The sequence below is a fragment of the Halictus rubicundus genome, chromosome 15 (genome assembly GCF_050948215.1).
Source record: "Halictus rubicundus isolate RS-2024b chromosome 15, iyHalRubi1_principal, whole genome shotgun sequence".
Taxonomy (NCBI): Eukaryota; Metazoa; Arthropoda; class Insecta; order Hymenoptera; family Halictidae; genus Halictus; species Halictus rubicundus.
In genome coordinates, this window is record NC_135163.1 from 1,782,587 (window position 1) to 1,804,722 (window position 22,136).

General features: G+C 40.4%; 4 protein-coding genes across 11 annotated transcripts; 3 read left to right on the plus strand and 1 right to left on the minus strand.

Moving 5' to 3' along the window:
* The first annotated feature begins 158 nt into the window (after positions 1–158).
* Positions 159–9,397, plus strand: LOC143361543 (WD repeat-containing protein 20). Of its 5 annotated transcripts, XM_076801023.1 has the most exons (5): positions 159–732; positions 1,628–1,810; positions 2,451–3,848; positions 5,850–5,920; positions 6,222–9,397. In XM_076801023.1, the coding sequence occupies exons 1-5, from the start codon at positions 463–465 to the stop codon at positions 6,229–6,231; spliced, it is 1,932 nt and encodes a 643-aa protein (XP_076657138.1). In that variant the 5' UTR covers positions 159–462; the 3' UTR covers positions 6,232–9,397. The 5 variants fall into 5 exon arrangements, with proteins under 5 accessions (XP_076657138.1, XP_076657139.1, XP_076657140.1 ...); XM_076801024.1 differs by lacking the exon at positions 5,850–5,920 and having other exon boundaries at positions 213–732; XM_076801025.1 differs by lacking the exon at positions 6,222–9,397 and having other exon boundaries at positions 218–732; positions 5,762–5,901.
* Positions 9,398–9,804: 407 nt separating this feature from the next.
* On the plus strand, positions 9,805–11,451 carry LOC143361554 (uncharacterized). Of its 3 annotated transcripts, none has more exons than XM_076801041.1 (5): positions 9,805–10,097; positions 10,179–10,358; positions 10,425–10,654; positions 10,734–10,883; positions 10,943–11,451. In XM_076801041.1, exons 1-5 carry the CDS (start codon positions 10,083–10,085, stop codon positions 11,310–11,312), a joined length of 945 nt encoding a protein of 314 aa, XP_076657156.1. In that variant the 5' UTR covers positions 9,805–10,082; the 3' UTR covers positions 11,313–11,451. The 3 variants fall into 3 exon arrangements, with proteins under 3 accessions (XP_076657156.1, XP_076657158.1, XP_076657157.1); XM_076801043.1 differs by having other exon boundaries at positions 9,806–10,097; positions 10,158–10,358; XM_076801042.1 differs by having other exon boundaries at positions 9,806–10,097; positions 10,173–10,358.
* Positions 11,452–11,502: 51 nt separating this feature from the next.
* Trax (Translin associated factor X) lies at positions 11,503–12,884 on the minus strand. Of its 2 annotated transcripts, none has more exons than XM_076801045.1 (2): positions 12,757–12,884; positions 11,503–12,534 (listed from the first exon to the last, which is right to left on the minus strand). In XM_076801045.1, the coding sequence occupies exons 1-2, from the start codon at positions 12,770–12,772 to the stop codon at positions 11,717–11,719; spliced, it is 834 nt and encodes a 277-aa protein (XP_076657160.1). In that variant the 5' UTR covers positions 12,773–12,884; the 3' UTR covers positions 11,503–11,716. The 2 variants fall into 2 exon arrangements, with proteins under 2 accessions (XP_076657160.1, XP_076657161.1); XM_076801046.1 differs by having other exon boundaries at positions 11,503–12,531; positions 12,757–12,877.
* A 708-nt stretch (positions 12,885–13,592) lies between these two features.
* Positions 13,593–17,289, plus strand: LOC143361716 (putative aarF domain-containing protein kinase 2). The gene is given in 9 exon segments (XM_076801310.1): positions 13,593–13,995; positions 14,754–14,986; positions 15,057–15,132; positions 15,304–15,345; positions 15,419–15,524; positions 15,591–15,708; positions 15,794–16,321; positions 16,608–16,724; positions 16,863–17,289. Coding segments are annotated over 9 exon segments (1,827 nt in total). The 3' UTR covers positions 17,067–17,289.
* The last annotated feature ends 4,847 nt before the right edge of the window (positions 17,290–22,136 follow it).

Below are 22,136 nucleotides of genomic sequence, written 5' to 3' on the forward strand. Positions count from 1 at the left end.
ACTATTTGTTTATTTTTGTTGTACTTTTATATTGTGTCGGCAAGGTATTAGACGTATAACGATTAATGTATGTGAAAGTCACCGCAAAGCCGGAATAAAGTATTCTATTCTATAATATTTCTGTTTTCGTAGGCGGGATTCCGAAAGAGAGAAATTGTGAATTGCAACGAGTCCGGTGGAGAGGAGGTTACTCTGTACGAGGTTGGGAGCGTGAGCTGCGGGTCGCGAATGCACGGGCAGTTTCGATATAGAACTCGAGGCGCCCTTACCCGTGTTCTCGCATCGGACCGGTAAGCTGGACTATTTGGAGATATCTGAGAAACGGTAGAGTACTGGTACGGTGTTTGACAAGTTCGCGGAGCACACGGGCGAACGGGTATCGACGGACGTGCAGGAGTGCAAAAGCGGACGAACGATTTTTTCCTATCTGATGAGCTCCTCCGTCGTACCGCTGGTGGTAAGATGGCTGTGCAGCTGGACGGAGGAGGGAAGGAGGACTTGAAAACACAATTTGTCACGCGGGAAGGAACATACATGCTAATGACTCTATCGGAGTATTCGAGGCCAAACAGGGTTGGCTACACGAACAGTCAGGGAAGCGCATCCGTTCGGGTGTCGTTCGTAACTTTGCCGGACCCAACGGACCCCACGGGTACGCAAGGTCTCGGTGACCGAATGTGTTTCAACTTCGGCAAGGAACTTTACGTTTACGTGTACCGCGGCGTCAAAAAGGTAGGACCAGCTTCCTCGCCGTTTAATACCCTACGCTAATGTATTTGTGTTTAATCGAGCATGGATTCGTTCAAACATAACCTGGAAAACGCGTATCGAGACTCCATCTTTGCGGACTAATACCACACCTAACACAGAATCCTTTTACTTTATACATGAACAAATGTCAAATTTCATTCGCCTTGCTTCGTCTCTATACGTGTATCTAAACGCCTGAATATAACGTTTTAGCTTCTACGAAACCCGACAAGGGGTTAGGATGCTGTAAAATTTGAAAAAATTGGAAAATTCTCGTTTTCGCTTGAAAGCTGTTTAAACTCTTCAAAATGAAATTTGGGAGGTCTAAGCACTTTCTACGAGCTAGTTTGCGAGTTAGAATCGATAGTATATTCGTATATCTCTGTTGACTTTAAACTCCAAAAGCATTTTTCAAAATGGTATAAGAGACTCGCAACAACCATGTGTTTATTTCTCCTCCTAATTTTGATTGGAAAACAACCCTTTTTTTACAATACATAGTATCCTAATTTCTTAGCTACCGACAAATGCAATGTTCATTTGGGCCCGTGCTTATAAACAACGACAGGTATAGAGAAAACCCATAAATCTTATATGTTTATGCACTTTATATACAAGAACAAAATTATTTCATAGAAAAGATTATTTTCTACTAATGATTGATACAATTATGATAAGGAAAGTATAAATTTGTCTAAGAGACATACGTAATCATTGCATGTAGTCTTTATATAAATGATCGATATATCCTTCTTTTACTTTTTATTTTATGCCAGTTGTTTTGGGAAAAATTATTTTATAATCAGTTATTGCCTTTGATGCTTTATCATTTTTTAATCTTACAAATTTAAATATTTATCGAATCAAAATATTTCAGGCTGTGGATTTAAACAAGCCATTGGACAAGAAGTTGTATAAAGGAACTAATCCAACTTGCCACAATTTTAATCAGACTACAGCAACTGCAGATAGTGCTCCGTTATTAGTTGGTTTTTCAACAGGACAAATTCAGTTGATCGATCCGATAAAAAAGGAGTTAAGCAAATTATACAATGAAGATGTAAGTAATATATTTTGTGTAAATATCAATAACTCAAAGTAGATTCTTAATTTAGATGAAATTCTTTCTGTACAAGGAGATTGTAAAGTAATATTGGTACAATCCTATCTATTCGAAGGACTGATTAAAAGCTAGTATGACATGCCAGTGCTACTACACTGTTTGATGTACTTCCTAGTATCGTATGAAAACACTGTTAGCACTTAGCCAATCTCTGTTGAAATCACTGTGTTATCTGTGTTGAAACATGATAATAATAGTTCACTGATAATTACCACTAATAATATTAGACCGCAGAATCTTATGCAGAACAAAAACTTCCTGTATCAATTGCTACAGACAAAAATCAAATAGAAAGTTTTTTTTCTGTAATAACTTTTTCAATATCATGTATTCGATTTTGTTGTAAATGTATCAAATTTATTGACTACAAATAAATTACATTGAGGATTTTATGCATTTATGGTAAAACTAAGTAAATTTTTCATTTTGCATAAAGATCTGCAGTCTATTAACGATCATGATAAAAGTTGTTTTAAAAATCCATTATCCTATCTTATTAATATCAATTGCTAGAAATATATGCTTATGCTGCAAATGAGATTAGATATATTGAGTTGAGAATTCTTAACTGTTTCAGAGGTTGATTGACAAAAGCAAAGTAACATGTATAAAATGGGTTCCTGGCTCCAACAACCTCTTCTTAGTATCGCATAGTTCCGGGCAGCTGTATTTATATAATGAAGAACTTTTGTGTGGTACAACAGCACCCCACTACCAGTCGTTCAAATCGGGTGACGGCTATGCTATTTACACCTGCAAAACTAAGTCGACGAGGAATCCATTGTATAGATGGGTGATAGGCGCAGAAGGATGCTGTATAAACGAATTCGCCTTCAGCCCGTGCGGCTCGAATTTAGCGGTGGTTTCGCAGGACGGGTTTCTACGAGTGTTTCAGTATAACACCATGGAATTAGTGGGCTCGGCTAGAAGTTTTTTCGGCGGGTTTTTATGTGTATGTTGGTCACCAGATGGAAGATACGTCGTTATGGGAGGCGAAGACGATCTTGTAACGATTTGGAGTTTCCATGAGAAAAGAGTGGTAGCGAGAGGTCAAGGACATCATAGTTGGGTAAGCGTAGTAGCCTTTGATCCGTACACCACGTCCTACGGCGATCACGATCCCGACTTCAGCGGATCGGACGACGAAACGTTGCCACACAACAATCACAATCACTTCTGTGAGAAATCAAATCGTCTGTCGACGACTTCCCAAGGAGTTCATTCGAACAGAAACTCTTGCGGATCTGAGTTGAGAGTGTCGGGCGGCACCTGCTATAGGCTCGGCAGCGTGTCGCAGGACACTCAACTATGTTTATGGGATATTACCGAAGCCGAGTTGAGACAGAAGCCAATGTGTACGAAGCAGCGGCCCTCTGTAGCTGGTTCTGGTATTCTTCCTACTCCAGGAGCAGTAAATAGTGGGAACGGCTCGACGGCGAATCATCATTTGAACAATTCTAAACACAATAATTTGAACAACGTTAATTACAAAGAGAACGCGAGTGGTAACAATGAAAGTAGTAACAATAGCACAAGTACAAATACTGCTGTATCAACTGTAAATTCGTTGACGCAGAGGTTAGCCGGTCTTGGTTTCGGTGAACGTAAAGGTGGTGATAATCATAAAAGGAACTTTAGCCTCACGATGAGAGGTAGTGGTGCGTCAAATAGCACAATAATGCAAAACAGTGGTGGCGACAAAGCCGCCGCTAACTTGAACGCGAGTAGTAATATGAACAGTGTCAGTGGAAGTTTAGTAGGTGCGAATAAAAAGGTTAGTTCTGTGATGGACGACTCGATGAGGTTGATAGGAACTGCCCTGTGCCCTAGGTTCGATCAGTGTCCGGTATTAGAGCCACTGGTGTGCAAGAAGTTGGCGCACGAAAGATTGACTGAGTTAGTGTTTAGGGAAGATTGCTTCGTAACCGCGTGTCAAGATGGATATGTCTACACATGGGCGAGACCTGGTCAAATGGTAGGTCCTCTCACCATCAGCAGCACTCTGCACAGGCCACACCATCATAGCAATCCTTACACCAATATTACTTCCTTGCGACCTAATGATCTATGATGTAACCCATCTTCAACTGTTGTCGCAACTTTGTGAAGTAGGGTCTCTTTAGTGACAAATTCCAATTTGTATATAAGTAGAACAAGAAGATACAATCATTATCGCTATCGAACGAAACAAATTGAAGATACGATGATGCTTTGGACAATTTTTCTATTGTTATCGTTGATGAATTATATTGGGCGGTAAACGCTCTTTTTGACACCCGAGTTTATCGAACGCGAAAGAAACGTGGGGTGTAGTTTTGTTATTTTTAAACTTTGGTATTGTAAGAAATATTGTCCTCGCGGCATTGTGTGTGTTGTATATATGCATATGTATATATACATATATATGTGCTGATTTTGATAGATTTTTATTTGAGAATTACCTATATTTCTCATATTTACAAATTAAATCCTAGTTTACATTTTATCCAAAGCAGTGTATATTATGAATGGTGCCATTGGAAAATATTGAGAACCTTCTAGCATTATCTTGTAGTTCGTATTACATATCAATTACAGAAATGTACGGACGGATAGTACTATGAATGCGTAAATTTTGGTCGGGTGTTGTTAAGAAGTAGAATTTTTAATCTTGCATGCAATCACGAAATTAACTAGGGAAAGTTTTTTTCGCGAAAATTTTCAAATAATTTTCACTTTGATTAAATAGCACACGTATATACATGAGTAGTAAATAGTATATATATACATATAATACAATAAGAAATGGAGATGCACATTCATTCATAGTACGAGCCTCCATTTATATCTGTGCCTAAAGATCATCTGGTCAAAATATATTCATTACGAATATTGAAGGAGTACATTAGTATAATTACAAATAGAAGATATTTATGTTTGGTTTGCATCATTGAGAGTAACATTGTTTGCGCCCCATAAGATTTTGTAACAGGGCAGGCCCCTTAAACCCTTCTTTCTTTCCTGTAAAGTGTTATTAGCTTAGCTTAGCAAATGGATAGAAAGTCAATGAATTACTTAGTCAAACTATTGTCCCAGATTATAATAATGTGACATTTAATCCTTTGTTGAAACAATGAATTGCCTTGTTGTACAATAAAGCGAAACAATTGAATGAAACTTTGCTGCTTGCTTCCTGCTTGAATTTATATAGAATGCAATGCAAAAGCCCCAGGTAAAACTGATAATACACATATGCACACATAGGTGTTCCAACTAAATGGAGCACCTCAAATATCTTGGTTACTAATGATAATAGTAAAATTTTTTAAAAATTCTTTCAAAGTTACATTGTTCGAGATTTTAAGGTCATCCCTATTTTTTTTACCTTTGCATAGTTACCAAAGTCAAGGCAAATCCAACGGTCTATAATGTCGTGACCTTTGCGTAACCTTGATTCCCAAAACTAAATAAGAACTTTGGGAACCAGAAAACATTTTACATATTACTTATAAAATTTATCCTCCTAAATCTAATCATGTTTTCTTCTGGCATTGTTTTTTTATTATCAATAATAAGCAAGATATTTGAGATGCTCAAGTTAGTTGGGACTTCTTGTATATGCATATTGTAGACATATATGTATATAATTGCTAATAGTTGTGTTATACCACAGTTTTATTGGTTGCAATGTTTGGCATGATTATACAAATATATTTCTAAGTTATCATTTTTTTAAATTCACGAAGTTAGATCGAATTCCCTGGTGCTTTGCATAAAGCGTTTCTATCGTCGGAACATCCCAATGCTCCTTATCTGTTATAGCGATTTAACAAGTTCGAATTTTTTGTGATAATTTTCGTATACATATATGTATACATATATATATAGTGTGCATTGCTTCTTTTATAGTGACAGTTTTATAATTTTATATCGGAAGATGCTTGTGCTTGTTTCTTAAGCCGGTGGGGCATTATATTTTTTTACTTTGATTGGAAAGATTAATGTTCCATACCATGCTTTGGCTGATGCAAGAGAATCATGGATGAATCTTCCCCAAGTTATCGCATGGTACGTACAATTTATATTGTTTTCTTGACTGACTTGTTTACTGCATCATTGGACTGAGTAGTATAGTACATTTATATTTGCTCGATTTGATAGTGATCATGCCTTTGTCAAGGCATCTTAGACCATTGATTAGGAGTATCGACGATACTTCTAATACGCTGTCGTTACACTGTTCTTCAATGCACATCTACGATAGAATTCAGAATCGTTCTCTCAAACTGCTTGAGTAATTACAGAACTTCTCTGTGGACAAATGAAAACAATTTTCCATAGTTAATATCTGTATGACTTTTGATTGCAGCCAGGAGTAGGACAAGTTGGGAACGCTCTTCATGTTGTCAGTCCAGTAGAAGGTGGAGGTACTATAGTATAGCCAGAACCAGATGCGTTCAACAACGTGCGTTCAAAGCAAGAAGATGAATACGTCCCGTCGTTGCGTGTACTGCAGTCCTCAAAAATGCAGTTTCCATATACCCATTATCGTCACTTATATTACGTATGGCCAAGTGAAAGTTATTCCAGTACTGTTTAAAGACGGATAATCAAAGAATTATCGTAAAGGCATCTGAGATAGCTTAATGCTTATAAAGACACCGTTTTTTATTTCGTAAGTTGGTTATTCTGGTGCATACAATTTATTCTTACTTTCCATCCTCTTTGTTTCGTTTACATGTGGGAAGCATTTCAGTTTCATAGTGTTACACTTATTTCGTAAGAAAATTCAGCGAAAGTAATAAGTAAATTGTGTATACATGTATATATGTATACATAGGTACATTTGATCTTGTACGCTGTACACTATATCATTCCAATAAGGTCCTGTTAATTAAAAGAATCGGAACCAAACAATATTAATACTAAATGCTTATGTATATGATTAAGAACTTTTATATTATTAAGATTGAATTGCATTCGTTTAAAGACTTGATTTCAAACGACATATGCTTTTGCAATATAGATTAACGAGAAATGCAACCATTGTAATCAGTCAGAATAATGTGTAAATATGAAATATTTTTAGCAGTATTCTGATTTGCATACTCGTTACTACCAGCTAATTCTTTTCTCTCGAGTAATAGTATACAAGGAAAAAGAGGGCTAAAGTTCAAGTTTAAATATTTCACCCTTAAAGTTTTGTTAGTATTATTTTTTTATCTTGTTACTTATAAGTGTTTGAGGTATTTAGTAGAAACATATATTCAATATTCCTACTGTATACATTATTTTCTGTTAATTATAATCCAGAAACGTAGTCTCTTCGTTTGAACTAAATTGCCTTAGTAAAATCGTAAGTTAATTCCGACGATGGATTTTTTATTTATTTTATTACATAGTTGTTTGAATGGTTTTCTAAGAAACTTGTTCGCTTTATTGGAAATCTATAATGAGTACATCGAAGGTGTACGATCAGTTGAGGACTTTGCATAAAATGCCACTTTGTATCTGAGAACTACGAAATGTTATTACATATTTTAATAACAAACGAATGATCGATGCAAATTTTCAATGGACAGTGCAAGTTATTCTGTAATTCTATGTATTACAAAATGACTTTGCAGTTGCAAAACAGACATTGTACTCTTTTAATTCGATTTGTCAAACTAAAAGCAAAGAATGACTTTTGCAATGAATATTACTTGGAAAAATATACATATACATATATCTGTGTTACAATTTACACGAGCAGACACGTGGTTTTTAGATACAAAGCTGTACGTATTATGAGGTATGAATGTATAAACAAATGGTTATCGAATATTCTAATAATAGACAGTATTTCAAACGGAATATTCCATACGGCGATACTATTTATTAATTTATATAAATATATATATATGTAATGCAACACGTAAGAGCAATTTTGTATTGTTGTAATTTTCTGGAAATGACTTGAAAACGATGGCAAATTTTGCACCCTTTTTTACGGGCATTTTTCAGAAACCTTTAGCAGGAAAATACAAATGAATTGAGTTTAAGATGTAAAACGGTAATCAAGCTAGCTATATGACTTACGCAATTAAGAATGAGTTGAGCAGAGTTTCCTAGACAATAATATCCATCAAGAATGTTTTAACGTTGTTTTAAAAAAAAACAGAACGCAATCAACTGAATTAATATTTCCATTGTGGGAAACTACTAGTCACAGCAATAATATCTTCGTTTTCATAACAAAATTTGTTAGAATTACTTTACGATGCGATTCATTATAACTGGACTGCGGATTTTTAAGCTTTTATTATACGAGCAGAATTTTTAAGTGCAAGAATATCAGCGCATCAATACGAATTAATTGTAGTGCGTTTATTTGATTTTTCATCGCAAACATCTTGTGGCAGATAACAGAAATTTATCCTTCATTCTGATTTTCACAAAATGATTTACGAGAACGAAAAATTACATAAAGATCCGCAATCTAATTATAGTAAAATATAAAGTATTCTTAACATTTCTGTGTATGTTAATAAGATTCTGTTTCCATGTTACAAAAGTTCTATTGATCGATGATTTATGAAATTCCACTAAAACGAAAAGGTACCGTGATTTTGAAGATATTCGAAGGAGGGTTGTACATACATACTGTATCTTTTAGTTACGAACTTTTTATCGAATGTGTTACTTTACACACCGCGCGGTATGGTTTTTAAAGAATGACGAGCATGTAATAATATTAATCGTTTTATATATGACAAGTTCCCGGAGGTATGCTGTGATACGTGTGTATGCTGATATACTAATTAATTACCTAATTGTAAGCCATGAAAGTGAGAATTATATTAAACGTCGTGAGTCGCGTTGTCGTGTGCTAACAATAAGGCGAATGATTCAAGAGGAACTGAAACTGAAAATGGCCTGTTAAATACCAAACTGTGTTTGATTGATCGAATTCGAGATTTCTGATGTTCCTACATTGTGTGCAGAACGGATCCATAATGTACAATAAATGGTGCGTCTTGTTTCACGTCTGGCACTGATCGAAGTTCGTAGAACCGAACGGTGATGCTATTAATTATTTCATTATTCCAGTTCACAGCATAACGCATGTTTATATATATGTACATACATATGTGCATATATGTATATATATATATTATACTTTGATCATGCCGGATAAATGCTTTGTTTTTTCGTTTTGTAAAGCGAACAAGATTTCTTCGTATCGAAAGCGTACGTATTTAAAATTAAAACGACGATTAAGAGTAATAATTGTAGCTATTCGCTTGATACAGACATACAACGATTCGAGAAGATATTTTGATAATTATGTTTTACATTGGCAGATTAATCTGGCTGATTACATTCACACGAATAAGTGGAAAATTCATTGATCATTTCCTACTCGACGACTTTTTTATGAGACACTTACACACAGAGCTTTACGACATCGCATCGAATATCTAATTCTCTTCGCATTTCACTTCATTTGTTTGTAAAGGTGTACATTCTTTGTAATTATAAATGAAAAAATTTTAATTGTTAGCGCCCCTGTGTACGATTCTTAACCAAACGGTTGCCCAAAATTGTCGAATTACTTTCGGAAGCGTATCTATTCAAATATGTTTAGTCAAAAGTGCGATAGATGTATATATGTAGGTACACCCATTTTGAATCGCACTGCACACTTGGCCGACTGCGATTATTTTCGTTTTTCTATCGCTAGAACAAAATTGTGCTTTGTCATCGGTCTATAATATAGATAACAGTTGTCAAATTTTGGTAAACATTTTATAAGAGAAAAATATGAAAAAATTACAAATACTTCGCGTGGATAACGACTTGGTGGAGAAAGCAAACTTACAAATCGGTGATAATATTATCGGACGAAGCATTGCCACTGAAGTAAGTACGAATGAACGTCACACTTAACAATTTAACCACGATCGAAAGCAAAAACTTAGCAACGATCGGAAATTGCTTTTGAATTTAAATTTTCGTTACGTTTAAAAGTTTCTACGCGCACGCGTGAATCCACTTTCGATGTCACGTGGCGTTGTTGTTTTGGGAGAATTGCGCCTAAAATTTAACCACGAGACTTTCACCTTTTGAGAATTTTTCAATATTTGATTCGGTGCGTGGTCATTTCGGTACATGTGATTCATTTCAGCGAGGAAACGGCCAAATCGACAAATATGCAGCAACGATCAACTTGTCGCCTAACAATGAAATGACAATAACACCGGTAATGTAAACTTGACGTCTTGTGCGTATTATGAATGAATTTGTACACAGTTTTCTATAGGTATTATTTTGTTAGCATTAGATCGCATCGTGTTTCTTGAAATCTTCTGAAACTTCGCGATGGCAACTTCTGAAGTTGGGTGCTACTGTGTCGATTAAACCAGGAGACATTTGTTCCTTAGTATCTGATAAATGTTGGTTTAAAATCGTGCCTGTACCTTCCACCATGGAAATTAACAAGGAACACGCCGTGAAACGAAAAGTATAAAATTAATGTTTTGTTAATAATACAGTTTAATTTTCATAAGTTTTCTGTCAATGACTCTAGGCGGAAGGAGACACAAATTGCGAGATTCCTGATAAAATGCACTGTTCAGAGTCAGGAGAAGGAGATAATGCAGGATCATTTAACAATGTACCAAACGTTACATTGACAGATAATAATAACACAACTACAACAAAAAATGAAGAAATTTGTGTAATCAAAGAGAATTTATCAAATCGTGTAGCTGTTACGGAATCAACGGATCAAAACGTCGAGAATACTTGTGCAACTAGGTTTAATTTCAATTTTAATATAGTATTCATTATTTCCCGATAACATAGTTCTAAATGAGTTTGTATTTCTTTATACTAGCTCCAACAACAACGATAAAATGCAGGCATCAAACTCAACAAGACAAAATAATGCTCATGCTTTGGAACAAGCAAACAAGCAGAATGTACCTGCTAATTCAACATCAAAAGCACGTAGAGAGAAATGCAAATATGGAGAAAAATGTTACAGGTAATTTTGTTTTGCTTTTTGATCTCAAAATGTGTTATACAGATATTATTTCTATGTAGGAAAAATGCACGACACAAAGCTGAATACAGTCATCCTGTGGATCCTGATTACAATATTCCAGATAACAGAAAAGAGTGTCCTTATGGTACAAAATGTTATCGTATAAGTTCTCAACACAAAGAAGAGTACAAACACACATCCAAACCGGCAAATGCAGCTAATAAGGGTGGTAAACGAAGCCATAGAAGGACTTCGCAATCGGTGTTAGACGCATTGTCAGATGTAGCAGATTTATCTACAGACGATTCCGAAGAAGAATCTGTAGATGAATCCGAATACGAACCGTTCAGCGAAGAGGAATATTCAGACTATAACGAATACTTTGATAATTCTGACAGTGATTGGGATGACGATATGATCGATTATTAAAAAGAATATTAAATATTTTTGTAATGAAAATAAAACAAATTTGGTACTGTTTATACAAATTTAATAGTGCCCTTAATGTTTGCTATGTTGCTTGATGTAACAAAATCGAGAATAAACAAAAAATATATATTACGAACAATTCTGTATGGTATTGGATATGTAAATATATTATTGGATCTATAAATATATTAATGTATATTTGTTGGATAAAGTAATATACTTACAGTCGTTTGAGACTGAAAGATGAAATATTTTCGAAAAATTAGCTGATTCGGTTTGTCCAATAATGAAAGCAGAAGATTAGTTTCATGATTGAAATTTATATGAATGATGTAAAGTGAACAAATGAATTAGGCAAGTAAACAACTGTATTATATATATTATTTTACAATACACGCGAGCGATTAATACACTTGGTAACCCTCGTCGCTTTCTTCATAGTTATCTATTGCCACCTCTATAAGTATGTGCTTTGGTATCTCGGAACCCCTGACTTTAATGGTGTAACAAACATTCTCTATTTTATAAAGACTCTGCTTGAGAGTGGACAGTTTCCTGTTCATTTCTTTATTAGAGATGTGCGTACAGCCAAGGAATCCTGTGTACATATTTCTGACAAAGGTGCACATTTGATAGCAACTAGCAGTGTTCTGCGTTAAGTTGTTGATACATCTACGCATAAGTTCACCGGTTAGATCTGCGATTCCCAAGATGTATTCGTATGGAGTGACCAAAGTATTTATCGTTTTCACTTCGGATTGATCTGGGACTGTGTAAGTAATCATTTTCTCCAATTCTATCCAGCCTTCCAAATGATTTCTGTGCAAGTAATGATAGAAAGTAAATGCTTCTATATATTCTTCTAAACTGTTGCGATAAGCTTTCAAGTATTGATACGCATCCTCGTTCTCCAATTCCAGCGCGATTCGTTTAAATTGATTCTGTGCAACATTTTGCAGTCTTGTTTTCGCCTCTTGTAATACGCTGTCTTGTTTGCTTTCTTTATCTATACTGTGTAAAAGAAAGATAATTCTTTTGCTCTCTATAGCGATGTCTCTGCCAATTTTGAGGATTCTCTCGAACCGATCGTGTTTGTCATCTAACTCGGCAGCATAGACACGAAATTGTTGCACGACCAAACTGTCCTCGTCTAGATTCTTCAACACCTCTTTTCCTTTATCGCCAATATTGATCTTCTTACCATAGTGATTCTTTCTGCCTGCTTAGATTCCACCATAAAACGAGAAAGTGAAAGTTATAATGTCTTTTTTGGATATGTTTTCAGCTAATGATACTCGACACGATTATTTACTATCGTTCTTGTTTACTTTGATAAACGGCTTTTCAGCAAGTAGCCGCATAGATTTAACGCATTCATTAACTTATAAGTAAAGAAACAATTACAACGTGTGTATAGAATACTTTTGAATTTCATTAAATATACCTTTGGAATGAGACATTGTGATTACTATATTCACTACAATAATATTATCAGTCTGTCCTGTCTAGTTTGACATCCGCAAATATGAAAAGTCAACAATGCCGTTGGAGTATTAGCAGCACCCTCTAATTTATCCTGACGTAACTTGTATAATGGTAAAGCCGCTTTATTAGATTTCTATTTTATCGAACTATGGTATTTCGAGATCGAATCTTTCTGCCGGAATTTAATACCTTCTCCACCTAGCGGTATATTTTGAATTAATTGGTAAAGATATTTGGCTAACAGTTTCAGCCTTTTTCCGCTACCTGTAATGGCGCTAAATTTAGATTTTAATGAAACAGATGATTCTTGCCGATATTTCCATTGTATCTTACGACCATGGCGGCACGAATCATTAGTGACTTGCATAAAAATACACAACATTGTCGCGTACGAGAGACCTCCTTTTTTGGCCATTGACAGTCAGCTCGACACAGTCAACGGGTAATTACTGGAATCGTCAGCGTTCAAAAGGTAGCTATGTTTTCACGAACATGAAAATACATCCTGAGAATTCATCGAACAAAAGAAAGGAGAATCGATTCTTGAAAATTCTCCTTCAATCTGAATGAAATTGAAAAATACAAGGCCATCATAGCCATTCAAAGAATTATGGTGCATTGAGTGGAAAGGTCCCGTACAGCTTGTTCTGTAACTACATATCGGAATTCCCTCGGAATTCACGATGAATCGGTCTACGCTACTAAACGTTGAACCGTATTTGAGTGCCCAGTGCGAGCCTAATTAATGGAGGCCTTTTGAAAATTCTCGTTTGTCTGTATGTACGAGAACCAGCGATGGGATCTCGTTTGAACTTCTCGAGAGTGATCCACGCGATGAGACGCGTTTGGATTCGACGGGAAAATTGTCGATTGATGGAACCGAATCGCGAATACGTGGACACGATTCGATTTTGGCACGCTAGCGCGATGAGACGGATCAATAGCGAGGGCTCGAAGCGGATCGTCAAAGCTGTTCTGATCCTCTCCTACGAGCCCGATCGACGCTCGCTGTTTCGCGAGAACGAGTCGTTCGTGGAGACGGCCACAGATCAGGACAATTTCTTTGCTGGAATTCGGAACGCTGTCTTAATCGCGGCAAGAGTATTCGTGATAGGATCTGTCGCTGTTGGGCTGACCGTCGCTTATTTGGTCACGCGTGTCTGCATGCGACACGCGTTCCCGAGCATTCTTCTGAAAAGTAACGACAGAACGTCCTTCCTCGTTCGAAATGAATTTATTAACACGTTGATTGCCGCGGCGGTCGCCAGTGACCGTTGACTTACTTAAAAATCATTGTCGTAACTAGACTGCAGACTTTATGCATTTACGATGAAAACGAGTAGCTGCAATTTAAAGCAGGAGACAGTTTAAAAGAATCGGGCCCGGTCTTAGTAGATTCGAGATAAGGTAGAGTCACTACATTACCGTCAATAAATGGTTTCACGTGCCTCAAGTTTTTGTCCTTATATGAGAATATTTTCTCGCTGGTAAAGGGCTCATTCGAAAGAGGAAGGTTCAATCTAATGCGCGCTGGTCAGGAGCTGCCGAGATTATGCAGATATTTGGTAATATAAGCGTTAGAAGTAGGCCAAAAATTGCCGATGCGCATGCCGTGGAATCCTAGCATTTTTATGCCATTGGATGAGGTTTCTGGATGAAATCGAGAGCAGCGCGCACTAGAAAATATCTCCAGCTACAAATAGAGCTATATTTTGTCTTGATTCTCTGCGAAATAAAGCGAAAAACTTGAAGCACGTTTCAAGTTTAGTCACAGACTTAAGACACGTCGGATCAAGACCAAGACGGATCTTAAGTCTGTGTCTGAAGGGTGTGAATGGAAATTATTAATTAAAAAGTCACTAGACTATCCCGGGCCCTTAAGTCTCACTGAAAATTCACTCGCGGCGATCGACGAGTTAATCGCTTTACGCTAAACACGTTCGAACTTCTGTACAGGTATCGAGTTTCTCGGACCAATTTTCATAAAGTTCGGCCAGTGGGCGTCCACGCGGAAAGATATGTTCCCCGAAGATATCTGTTGCACGCTAGCGCAACTACAGCGCACCGTTTCGCCGCATTCCTGGTTCTACACGAAGCAGATGCTGAAGTCGATCTACGGCTCGCGTTGGAGGGAAATATTCGTCAAGTTCGAGAACAAAGCGCCAATCGGATCCGGATGTTGCGCTCAGGTAGAACGACGCGACGAGGGCAAAGAAACGCGTCGTTTGTTCGTCTAATCGTCTCGTCTCTGGCCGATAGGTGTACAAGGCGTGGGTAGATTTGAACGCTCGCGTCGAGGCAGCGCAAAACCCACGAGTATCAACGTTCGTTCAAAGTAAATTAGAAAGTTTTGCTGTCGTAAGGTAAACCGACCGATCGACCGACCGACAGACGAATCGTACGTTGTACCTACATGTCTGCGGATCAACAGACGAACCGAAACGAATGGTAGATGCGATCGTTGCGCGGTTCCCGAGAGTTTTTCATTCACCGAATCTTTTTACAGTTGCCGAATACTTGAAGCTCGGATCGTTGCTCGAGCTGCTCGGTAAATACGACGACACAGTAGAAACATGATCTCGCTCGAGGGAAATTGTAGGGAACGTGTACACGAATTTCAGATGGAACGGCGAACCACGAGGTCGACGGAGAAGCTGGAATTCAGCATGGAAAATTGCAGCCGGTGGCGGTTAAGATTCTACACCCTGGAATCAAGGATCAGCTGAGGTGCGATATCGCGGCGTCGCGATGGTAACGCGATCTAATCGATCATTTCCACTTTCTTCGTGTCAGACGAGATCTGTGCATCATGAGAGGAGTTTGCAAATGGGCGACTTACGTCGTGCCGGAGTTCTACTGGCTCAGCCTGACCGACTGCATCGACGAGTTCTCGCAAATCATGGAAAACCAAGTGATCCCTTAAACCCGCTTTCGTTAGGACTACTATAGTCGTCGTAGTAATCTCTGTTTGTCTTTGCTATCCGTGTTGGTTGAAGGTCGACATGAACCGGGAAGCCAGGAACCTAATGAAATTTTCGGCGAACTTCTCCGAGAAGAAGAACGTCGTTTTCCCGCGACCTTTCGCGAATTTTACGCAGCGCGAAATACTCGTCGAGAGTTTTCACGAGGGCTCCTCCATCTTGGAGTACCTGGAATACGAAGACAACAGGTTTCAAGAGAAGCTGGCGAAGATTGGAATCAAAACGATCCTAAAGATGGTTATATGTAGATCTTTGGGCTGCACGAAAACGTGAACGTAAACATAAACGAAAACGGTCGATCGTCGGTTTCAGGTGTTTAGGGACAATTTTATACACTGCGACTTGCATCCTGGCAACATCTTGGTCGAGACGGATAAAGAGTCAACCGAAGGATCGCTATCGTGGCTTTGGAGGCTTGTCGATCGCAATTACTGGACGATCTATCCGCGCTTGATCATACTTGATTGCGGTTTGGTGGTGTCGTTGAACGCTCGATGTCAGCGGAATCTCAGAGACGTGTTTCGCTCCGTACTGATGGGTAACGTAAGTACGTACTCGATCACCATTGGACTGCGGATTTTATGCATTCATACTAAAAGTGAGTATGTGCAATTTCAATGGCTTCAGCTTACTAGACTGATTCGAGAAAGAGAGAAATTTCTGTTTGGCTCCTGTTCACTGTACTCGATGCAAAGAATGTTGATTTTGCAAAAATATCCACAGTCCAGTCATCGTCTACCTCCTTGCCGATTCTTCGATCGCCGATCGGTTCGAGTCGATCGAACCGCGAGAAACGGGCTACGCCTAGCGTTATCGATTATGTTTGCAGGGTGAACTGGCGGCGGAATACATTCTCGAGCACAGTTCGGAAAAGTGTCCGGATCCGGAGGGTTTCAAAACCACGCTGCGAAGGATCGTCGACACTCACTTGAACAGCAAGGCAAACGTAATCGGAAAAAAGAACAAGCAAACACGATATAACGCTTATCGCTACGGTCTGTTTTTCCGAAGGGAGAGGTCCGAGATTCCTTCGGGTCTCTTCTTTCGAAAAACCGCATACAATATCTGAACTATATCGATTCAGGTGAACGTGACCACGGTTATGAGCGAATTATTCTCGGCAATGATTCGACACAGAGTGAAGCAAGACGGATCGTTCAGCAGCGTGATCCTGAGCTTGGCGATGATCGAGGGTCTCGGACGTAGCCTGTATCCGAAGATCGACATCTTCGCGGAAGTTCTGCCGTTCGTTTTCACCGGTATCCCCGTGTACGACGAATCCGAGTAACAGTACATAAAAGAAGTGCGCACAGGGAGACACGGTTCTTTCGATCGAGAGAAATTACAATTCGCCGCTCGAATCGAACAGTCGATGTACGTATCTCCGTTCGCGAAGTCACTCCCGCGGGACTCGTCTCGTTTCAGGAAGTACACGTTCGGACGAATCGAGTCGCGCCGAGCCGAGCCGAGCCGAGGAAATTCCTGATTTAATGGCATAACGTTAAACGAGTTCCGAGGAGGATTCCAATTTTAAAACAGACCACAGAAACGTGTAATCGCCGCGGACAGAATTCCGGCGAGCGACCAGTTATCCGTGATCGCTTCCTGGTTGGTCAACGTTGGCCGATCATCTTCGCCGCGGCTGCGATACGTCGAGCGCGGAGACCGTAGAGGCGTGTGCGTGACTCGCACGCGCGTGTTTTGTGGCCGCGTTCACCTTACTCTTGTAAAAGGCGTGCCATGCGTGCCACGTGTGCCACGTGTACCCGGCCCGATCTCGACTGTATCGAGCTACCTCGAATTTCGTTTTTGCCCAGCGGTGAAAATTCGAAAAATCCGCGAGCCTCGAACGATTTTCGAATAAACAATCGTTTTCGCTCCGTCATGCGTCGCGCGTAAGCCGCGTACCACGCAGTGGTGGTTGGAAGAGAAAAGCGTGTGCGATCGCGAAAGCGATCTTGTCCGGAGGTGGCAACTGGTGGCAACGGTGCATCGCCTCTGGTAAATTCGTTCGCTGGTAAAACCAGAACCAGAACCAGAACCAGAAGCACAAGCAGAAGCAGCACAAGCAGAAGCAGAAGCAGAAGCGGAGTCCGCGACCGAAACCGCGATCTCGACCGCCATCTCCCGAGCGTATCGTATGCTCGTTCTCTCTTCGGGTCCCCACACTCCCCACTCGCCGCGAAACTACCCCCTCCGAGAGTTTCGCGAGTCGAAGAGGATCGGCATGGACATGAGATGACCGAGGCATGGCAAGGCATATCGAGGCATAGCGTGGCAGGGCAGGGCAGGGCAGGGCAGGGCAAGGCATCAGCGTTCAGAGTCCGATGCTCGGAGCAGCCCGGAGCCAGAACGGCGCGAGAGGGGAACGCCGCGCGTCGGCGCATGTAAACAGAGGACAGCTAACAGGACAGATAATAAAGTTCCTCTTGGCTCTTGGAGAGTAACGGCGGAGCGGAGCGGAGACGGACCCTTCCTTCACATCCGCTCCAAACACTTCTGTCCGTTTCTCCATTGATATTCGACACGGATCCACGATTCCGCCGATCCGAAGATCGGATACTCCACAGGCCCGAGACGGCCTGACGACAAACTGCCGATTAACGGCAATTAACGCTCGTTCGGTAGCTCGGCCGCGCGGCGCGGCTAGTCGAATTTGCTCGTCGCGTTGCTCGCGTGTTCGAAAAGTCGACGTCGCGTCGTGCCGTTTCTCGCTCTCCAAGTGCTGCCGGCTCGTCCGTTAGACGCGCGACACGCTCGCGAATCGAACTTGGTTCGCTCTTCGTACCCTATCTGTCAACCGCTCTCCCGTTCCACCGTCCTTCCGCTCGTTCGCAGTCGAATTTCTCTTCTTATCGGTTACGGTCGATTCTACCGCCTGCGCTACCACCACCGCCGCTACCTACCATTACCATTACCATCACCATCGCCATTACCACTACTAGCGTACCGGTACCGATTTCCACCGCCACCGACTACCACCACCACCACCACCACCGTTAGAACCACCACCACCGTCGCCGCGAACCACCACCACACCGCTATCATCGCCATCAGCATCATCATCACCATCATCATCATCATTATCATCATCATTGCCCCGAACATTACCACCATCACCATCCGCGATCAACGACGGCCACGACGACCTGTTCGGTGTCTCTTTTTTAACTGTCCCCCGGATCTACGTTCACCCTCCCGTAAGTACAAGTACGCTTCATTATATTGTTTACCGGTGGGCCCGCTCGTTTGTACTCGTCACGCGAGCATGCGAGTTCTCGCACACGGGATCTCGTGTTTCCGGGTTCGCGAGCTCTTCGAACGTTCGCTTCTCGACGACGCGACGCGACGGTGCACGGTGCACGATGCACGGTGCATCGCACGCCGAGCCAACAGAAATCATTCGGGGCTAGTGTCCGACGCGAACGTGATCCAACGATCCGCTATTACTAGCTCGCGAACGAGTCCGCTGCCAACGACAGCCGTTACTCTCTATTTCGCGTAAAGAAAGTCAAATCGACGCGCTCCTACCGGATGACGCGTACACCAGTTTTCAGACTTCAGAACGTTATACGAAATGGTTCCATTTCTCTCCGGATACGTCGTAATCGACGTTTTAGGAGTTCTACGCATCGAACATTGTCACCGTCGCAAACATCCACAATCTTCCAGTTCATCCGAAGATAGTCAAATGAATTTTATACGGTTCGTCGTCTAAAGTTGTACTACAGATCGTAATCCTTCCGCTGAATTGTTTTAATATTTCACAAAGGAGGTACGTTGTGTTTGATAAAACATTTGGACACTGCACGCGAGCAACGAAACGCGTACAGTTTTCGACGAGTGCAAATCGAGTTAATCTTGTGCAGGACATTCGGCGAATTTCCATCTTTTCCCCGGTCAATATTCGTTTTCGCATTCTGCCAGAGGATTCGCGTGTGATAGAATGTTATACTGCTCCGAAGGTTGCAGCGTTCGCGCTAATAAAATTCAGTTGCTCGTCGCGTAGCCGAAGAAGGATCGAAAATCAGCGATCAACGACAAATTTCCCACGGAATGCGTTCGACCGCGAGACGCTGTGCATACGTAAACGTTCGACAAGCCAACGAATAAGAGAGACGGGGTTCGTTATCGCGTGTCGGGAAAGATCGCGACGGATAACATTTGCCTCTCGATAATTAGTCGGCAAACATTCGCGCCGACTTTCGCCGGAGTTGGTATGCTGACTCGTCTCGCAACAGTTTTTCACTTTCAAGGGAAACGTTTACGAATCGGATTCCTTGTCTTTCCGAGGAACAACACAGCTAGGAAACGTAATTTTAAGGCGAGGGATTAACTCGGGGGAGAACGATACTGGGAGAGGGACTAGTTTGCTCAATACACATAGTCTCCGGTTCGAAAATCCTTCGTGTTTCGCAAGTTTGCCAGCGTCGTCTGCCGTCTCCTAATCGGTGTTTGCCATTAGAATGACCGGCAGCGGCGCGGCGACGTTCTGCCGTCTCATTATCTGGGCACACAATTAACCGGAGACGTTCCCAGATATCACGGATGTCGGCACACACGACACGACCTGCGCGTGTCTCTGTTTGCCGAATCGTTGCTCGCCTCGATGTCGATGCTCGCTCGGTTCGTCGGTCTACGGCAAATATTTTTCACCTTTGCCGTGCGAAACGGGAGAGCGATTCTCGAATTTCTCTCGGGAATGTTCGCGCATAGACATCGGCATCGGCATCGCGTGTCTGCGCACAGTGGCTATTTGATCCGAAAATGCGGACAAAAGTCCACTTTTCAGGAGTTCTCCAAAACGAACGAAATTTAATACACACAGTTGATTGAACGGTTGGGCCCAATCTTCGCTCCGAAATGCTTCGAGCATAACCGAATCAGTAGGCATTCACAAGCTTCGATGTATGAAATTTCGAAAAAAATCAAAATCGCTTTGATCTTATAGTTATCGATACTGATTTTCTATCTGAGGACGTTGCTGCTGACGTTGAGATAAATCCAACAGCCTACCGTGTTATGGCCTTGAACCTATAAATAACGCTAGAATAGTTTTTTCCGGTTTTTCGGGCGAAATACCCCGCCACCGTGCGGCGATTCACGATTCGCGATTCGCGACGAGGCGTCGGCGCAACAGTGGTCTAAAACGCGAAATTTAGTGACATTTTGGTATAACTTCGAAACTGTTAAAGATATCGAAGTGATACTTAGAATATTAACAAGTAATCTTTTTTAATGGGGCACAATGTACCATACTTTTTGTTCATTTAATAGCTTTTCTTACTATTTTTTAAATATATTTACAAATTTAACGAATTTTAGAAACACATTCAGCTTAGTAAATATATTATGCCTCTAAATTTTTGAAAAATCCCTCCTTAAATAAAATTTGGTTTAGTGCCTAATGTGTTTCTTAGTCGTCAAAGGGTCCCGACGAGGAACCCGAGAACCTATGCGCATAGCCGCACGGTCGCGGGCGACTTTAAACAATAATAACACGTGATATTGGACGAGATTGGAAATAATTCTTGCACGATTATATGGAAGAAAGTGTGCTGAACATATTCCATTTTGTAACATTCCATGATCTCGTCTGTCTTAGAAGATATACTAAACTAATGGACAAAGTATACTGAGGTATCCGAGAACCTATGCGCATAGGCGCACGGACACGGGCGACTTTAAACAATAATAACACGTGATATGGGACGAGATTGGAAATAATTCTCGCACGATTATATGGAAGAAAGTGTGCTGAACATATTCCATTTTGTAACATTCCATGATATCGTCTGTCTTAGAAGATATACTAAACTAATGGACAAAGTATACTGAGGTATCCGAGGACCTATGCGCATAGCCGCACGGACGCGGGCGACTTTTAAACAATAATAACACGTGATATTGGACGAGATTGGAAATAATTCTCGCACAATTATATAGAAGAAAGTGTGCTGAACATATTCCATTTTGTAACATTCCATGATCTCGTCTGTCTTAGAAGATATACTAAACTAATGGACAAAGTATACTGAGGTATCCGAGGACCTATGCGCATAGCCGCACGGACGCGGGCGACTTTTAAACAATAATAACACGTGATATGGGACGAGATGGGAAGTAATTCTTACATGATTGTGTAGAAGAAAGTATGCTGAGAATACTCCATTTTGTAAAGATCTATTATCTCGTATGATACAGAAGATATTCCTCGCGAAGTCTTGAAAATGTTCTACATTGCATTTGGCATAACATGTTTAATACATTATGAATAGTAATTTTTAATCGACATTGGTCATTTACAGCTCAAAGATAAACCTTTCACTTAAAAAAAAAAATTGGAAGAAAAATATTA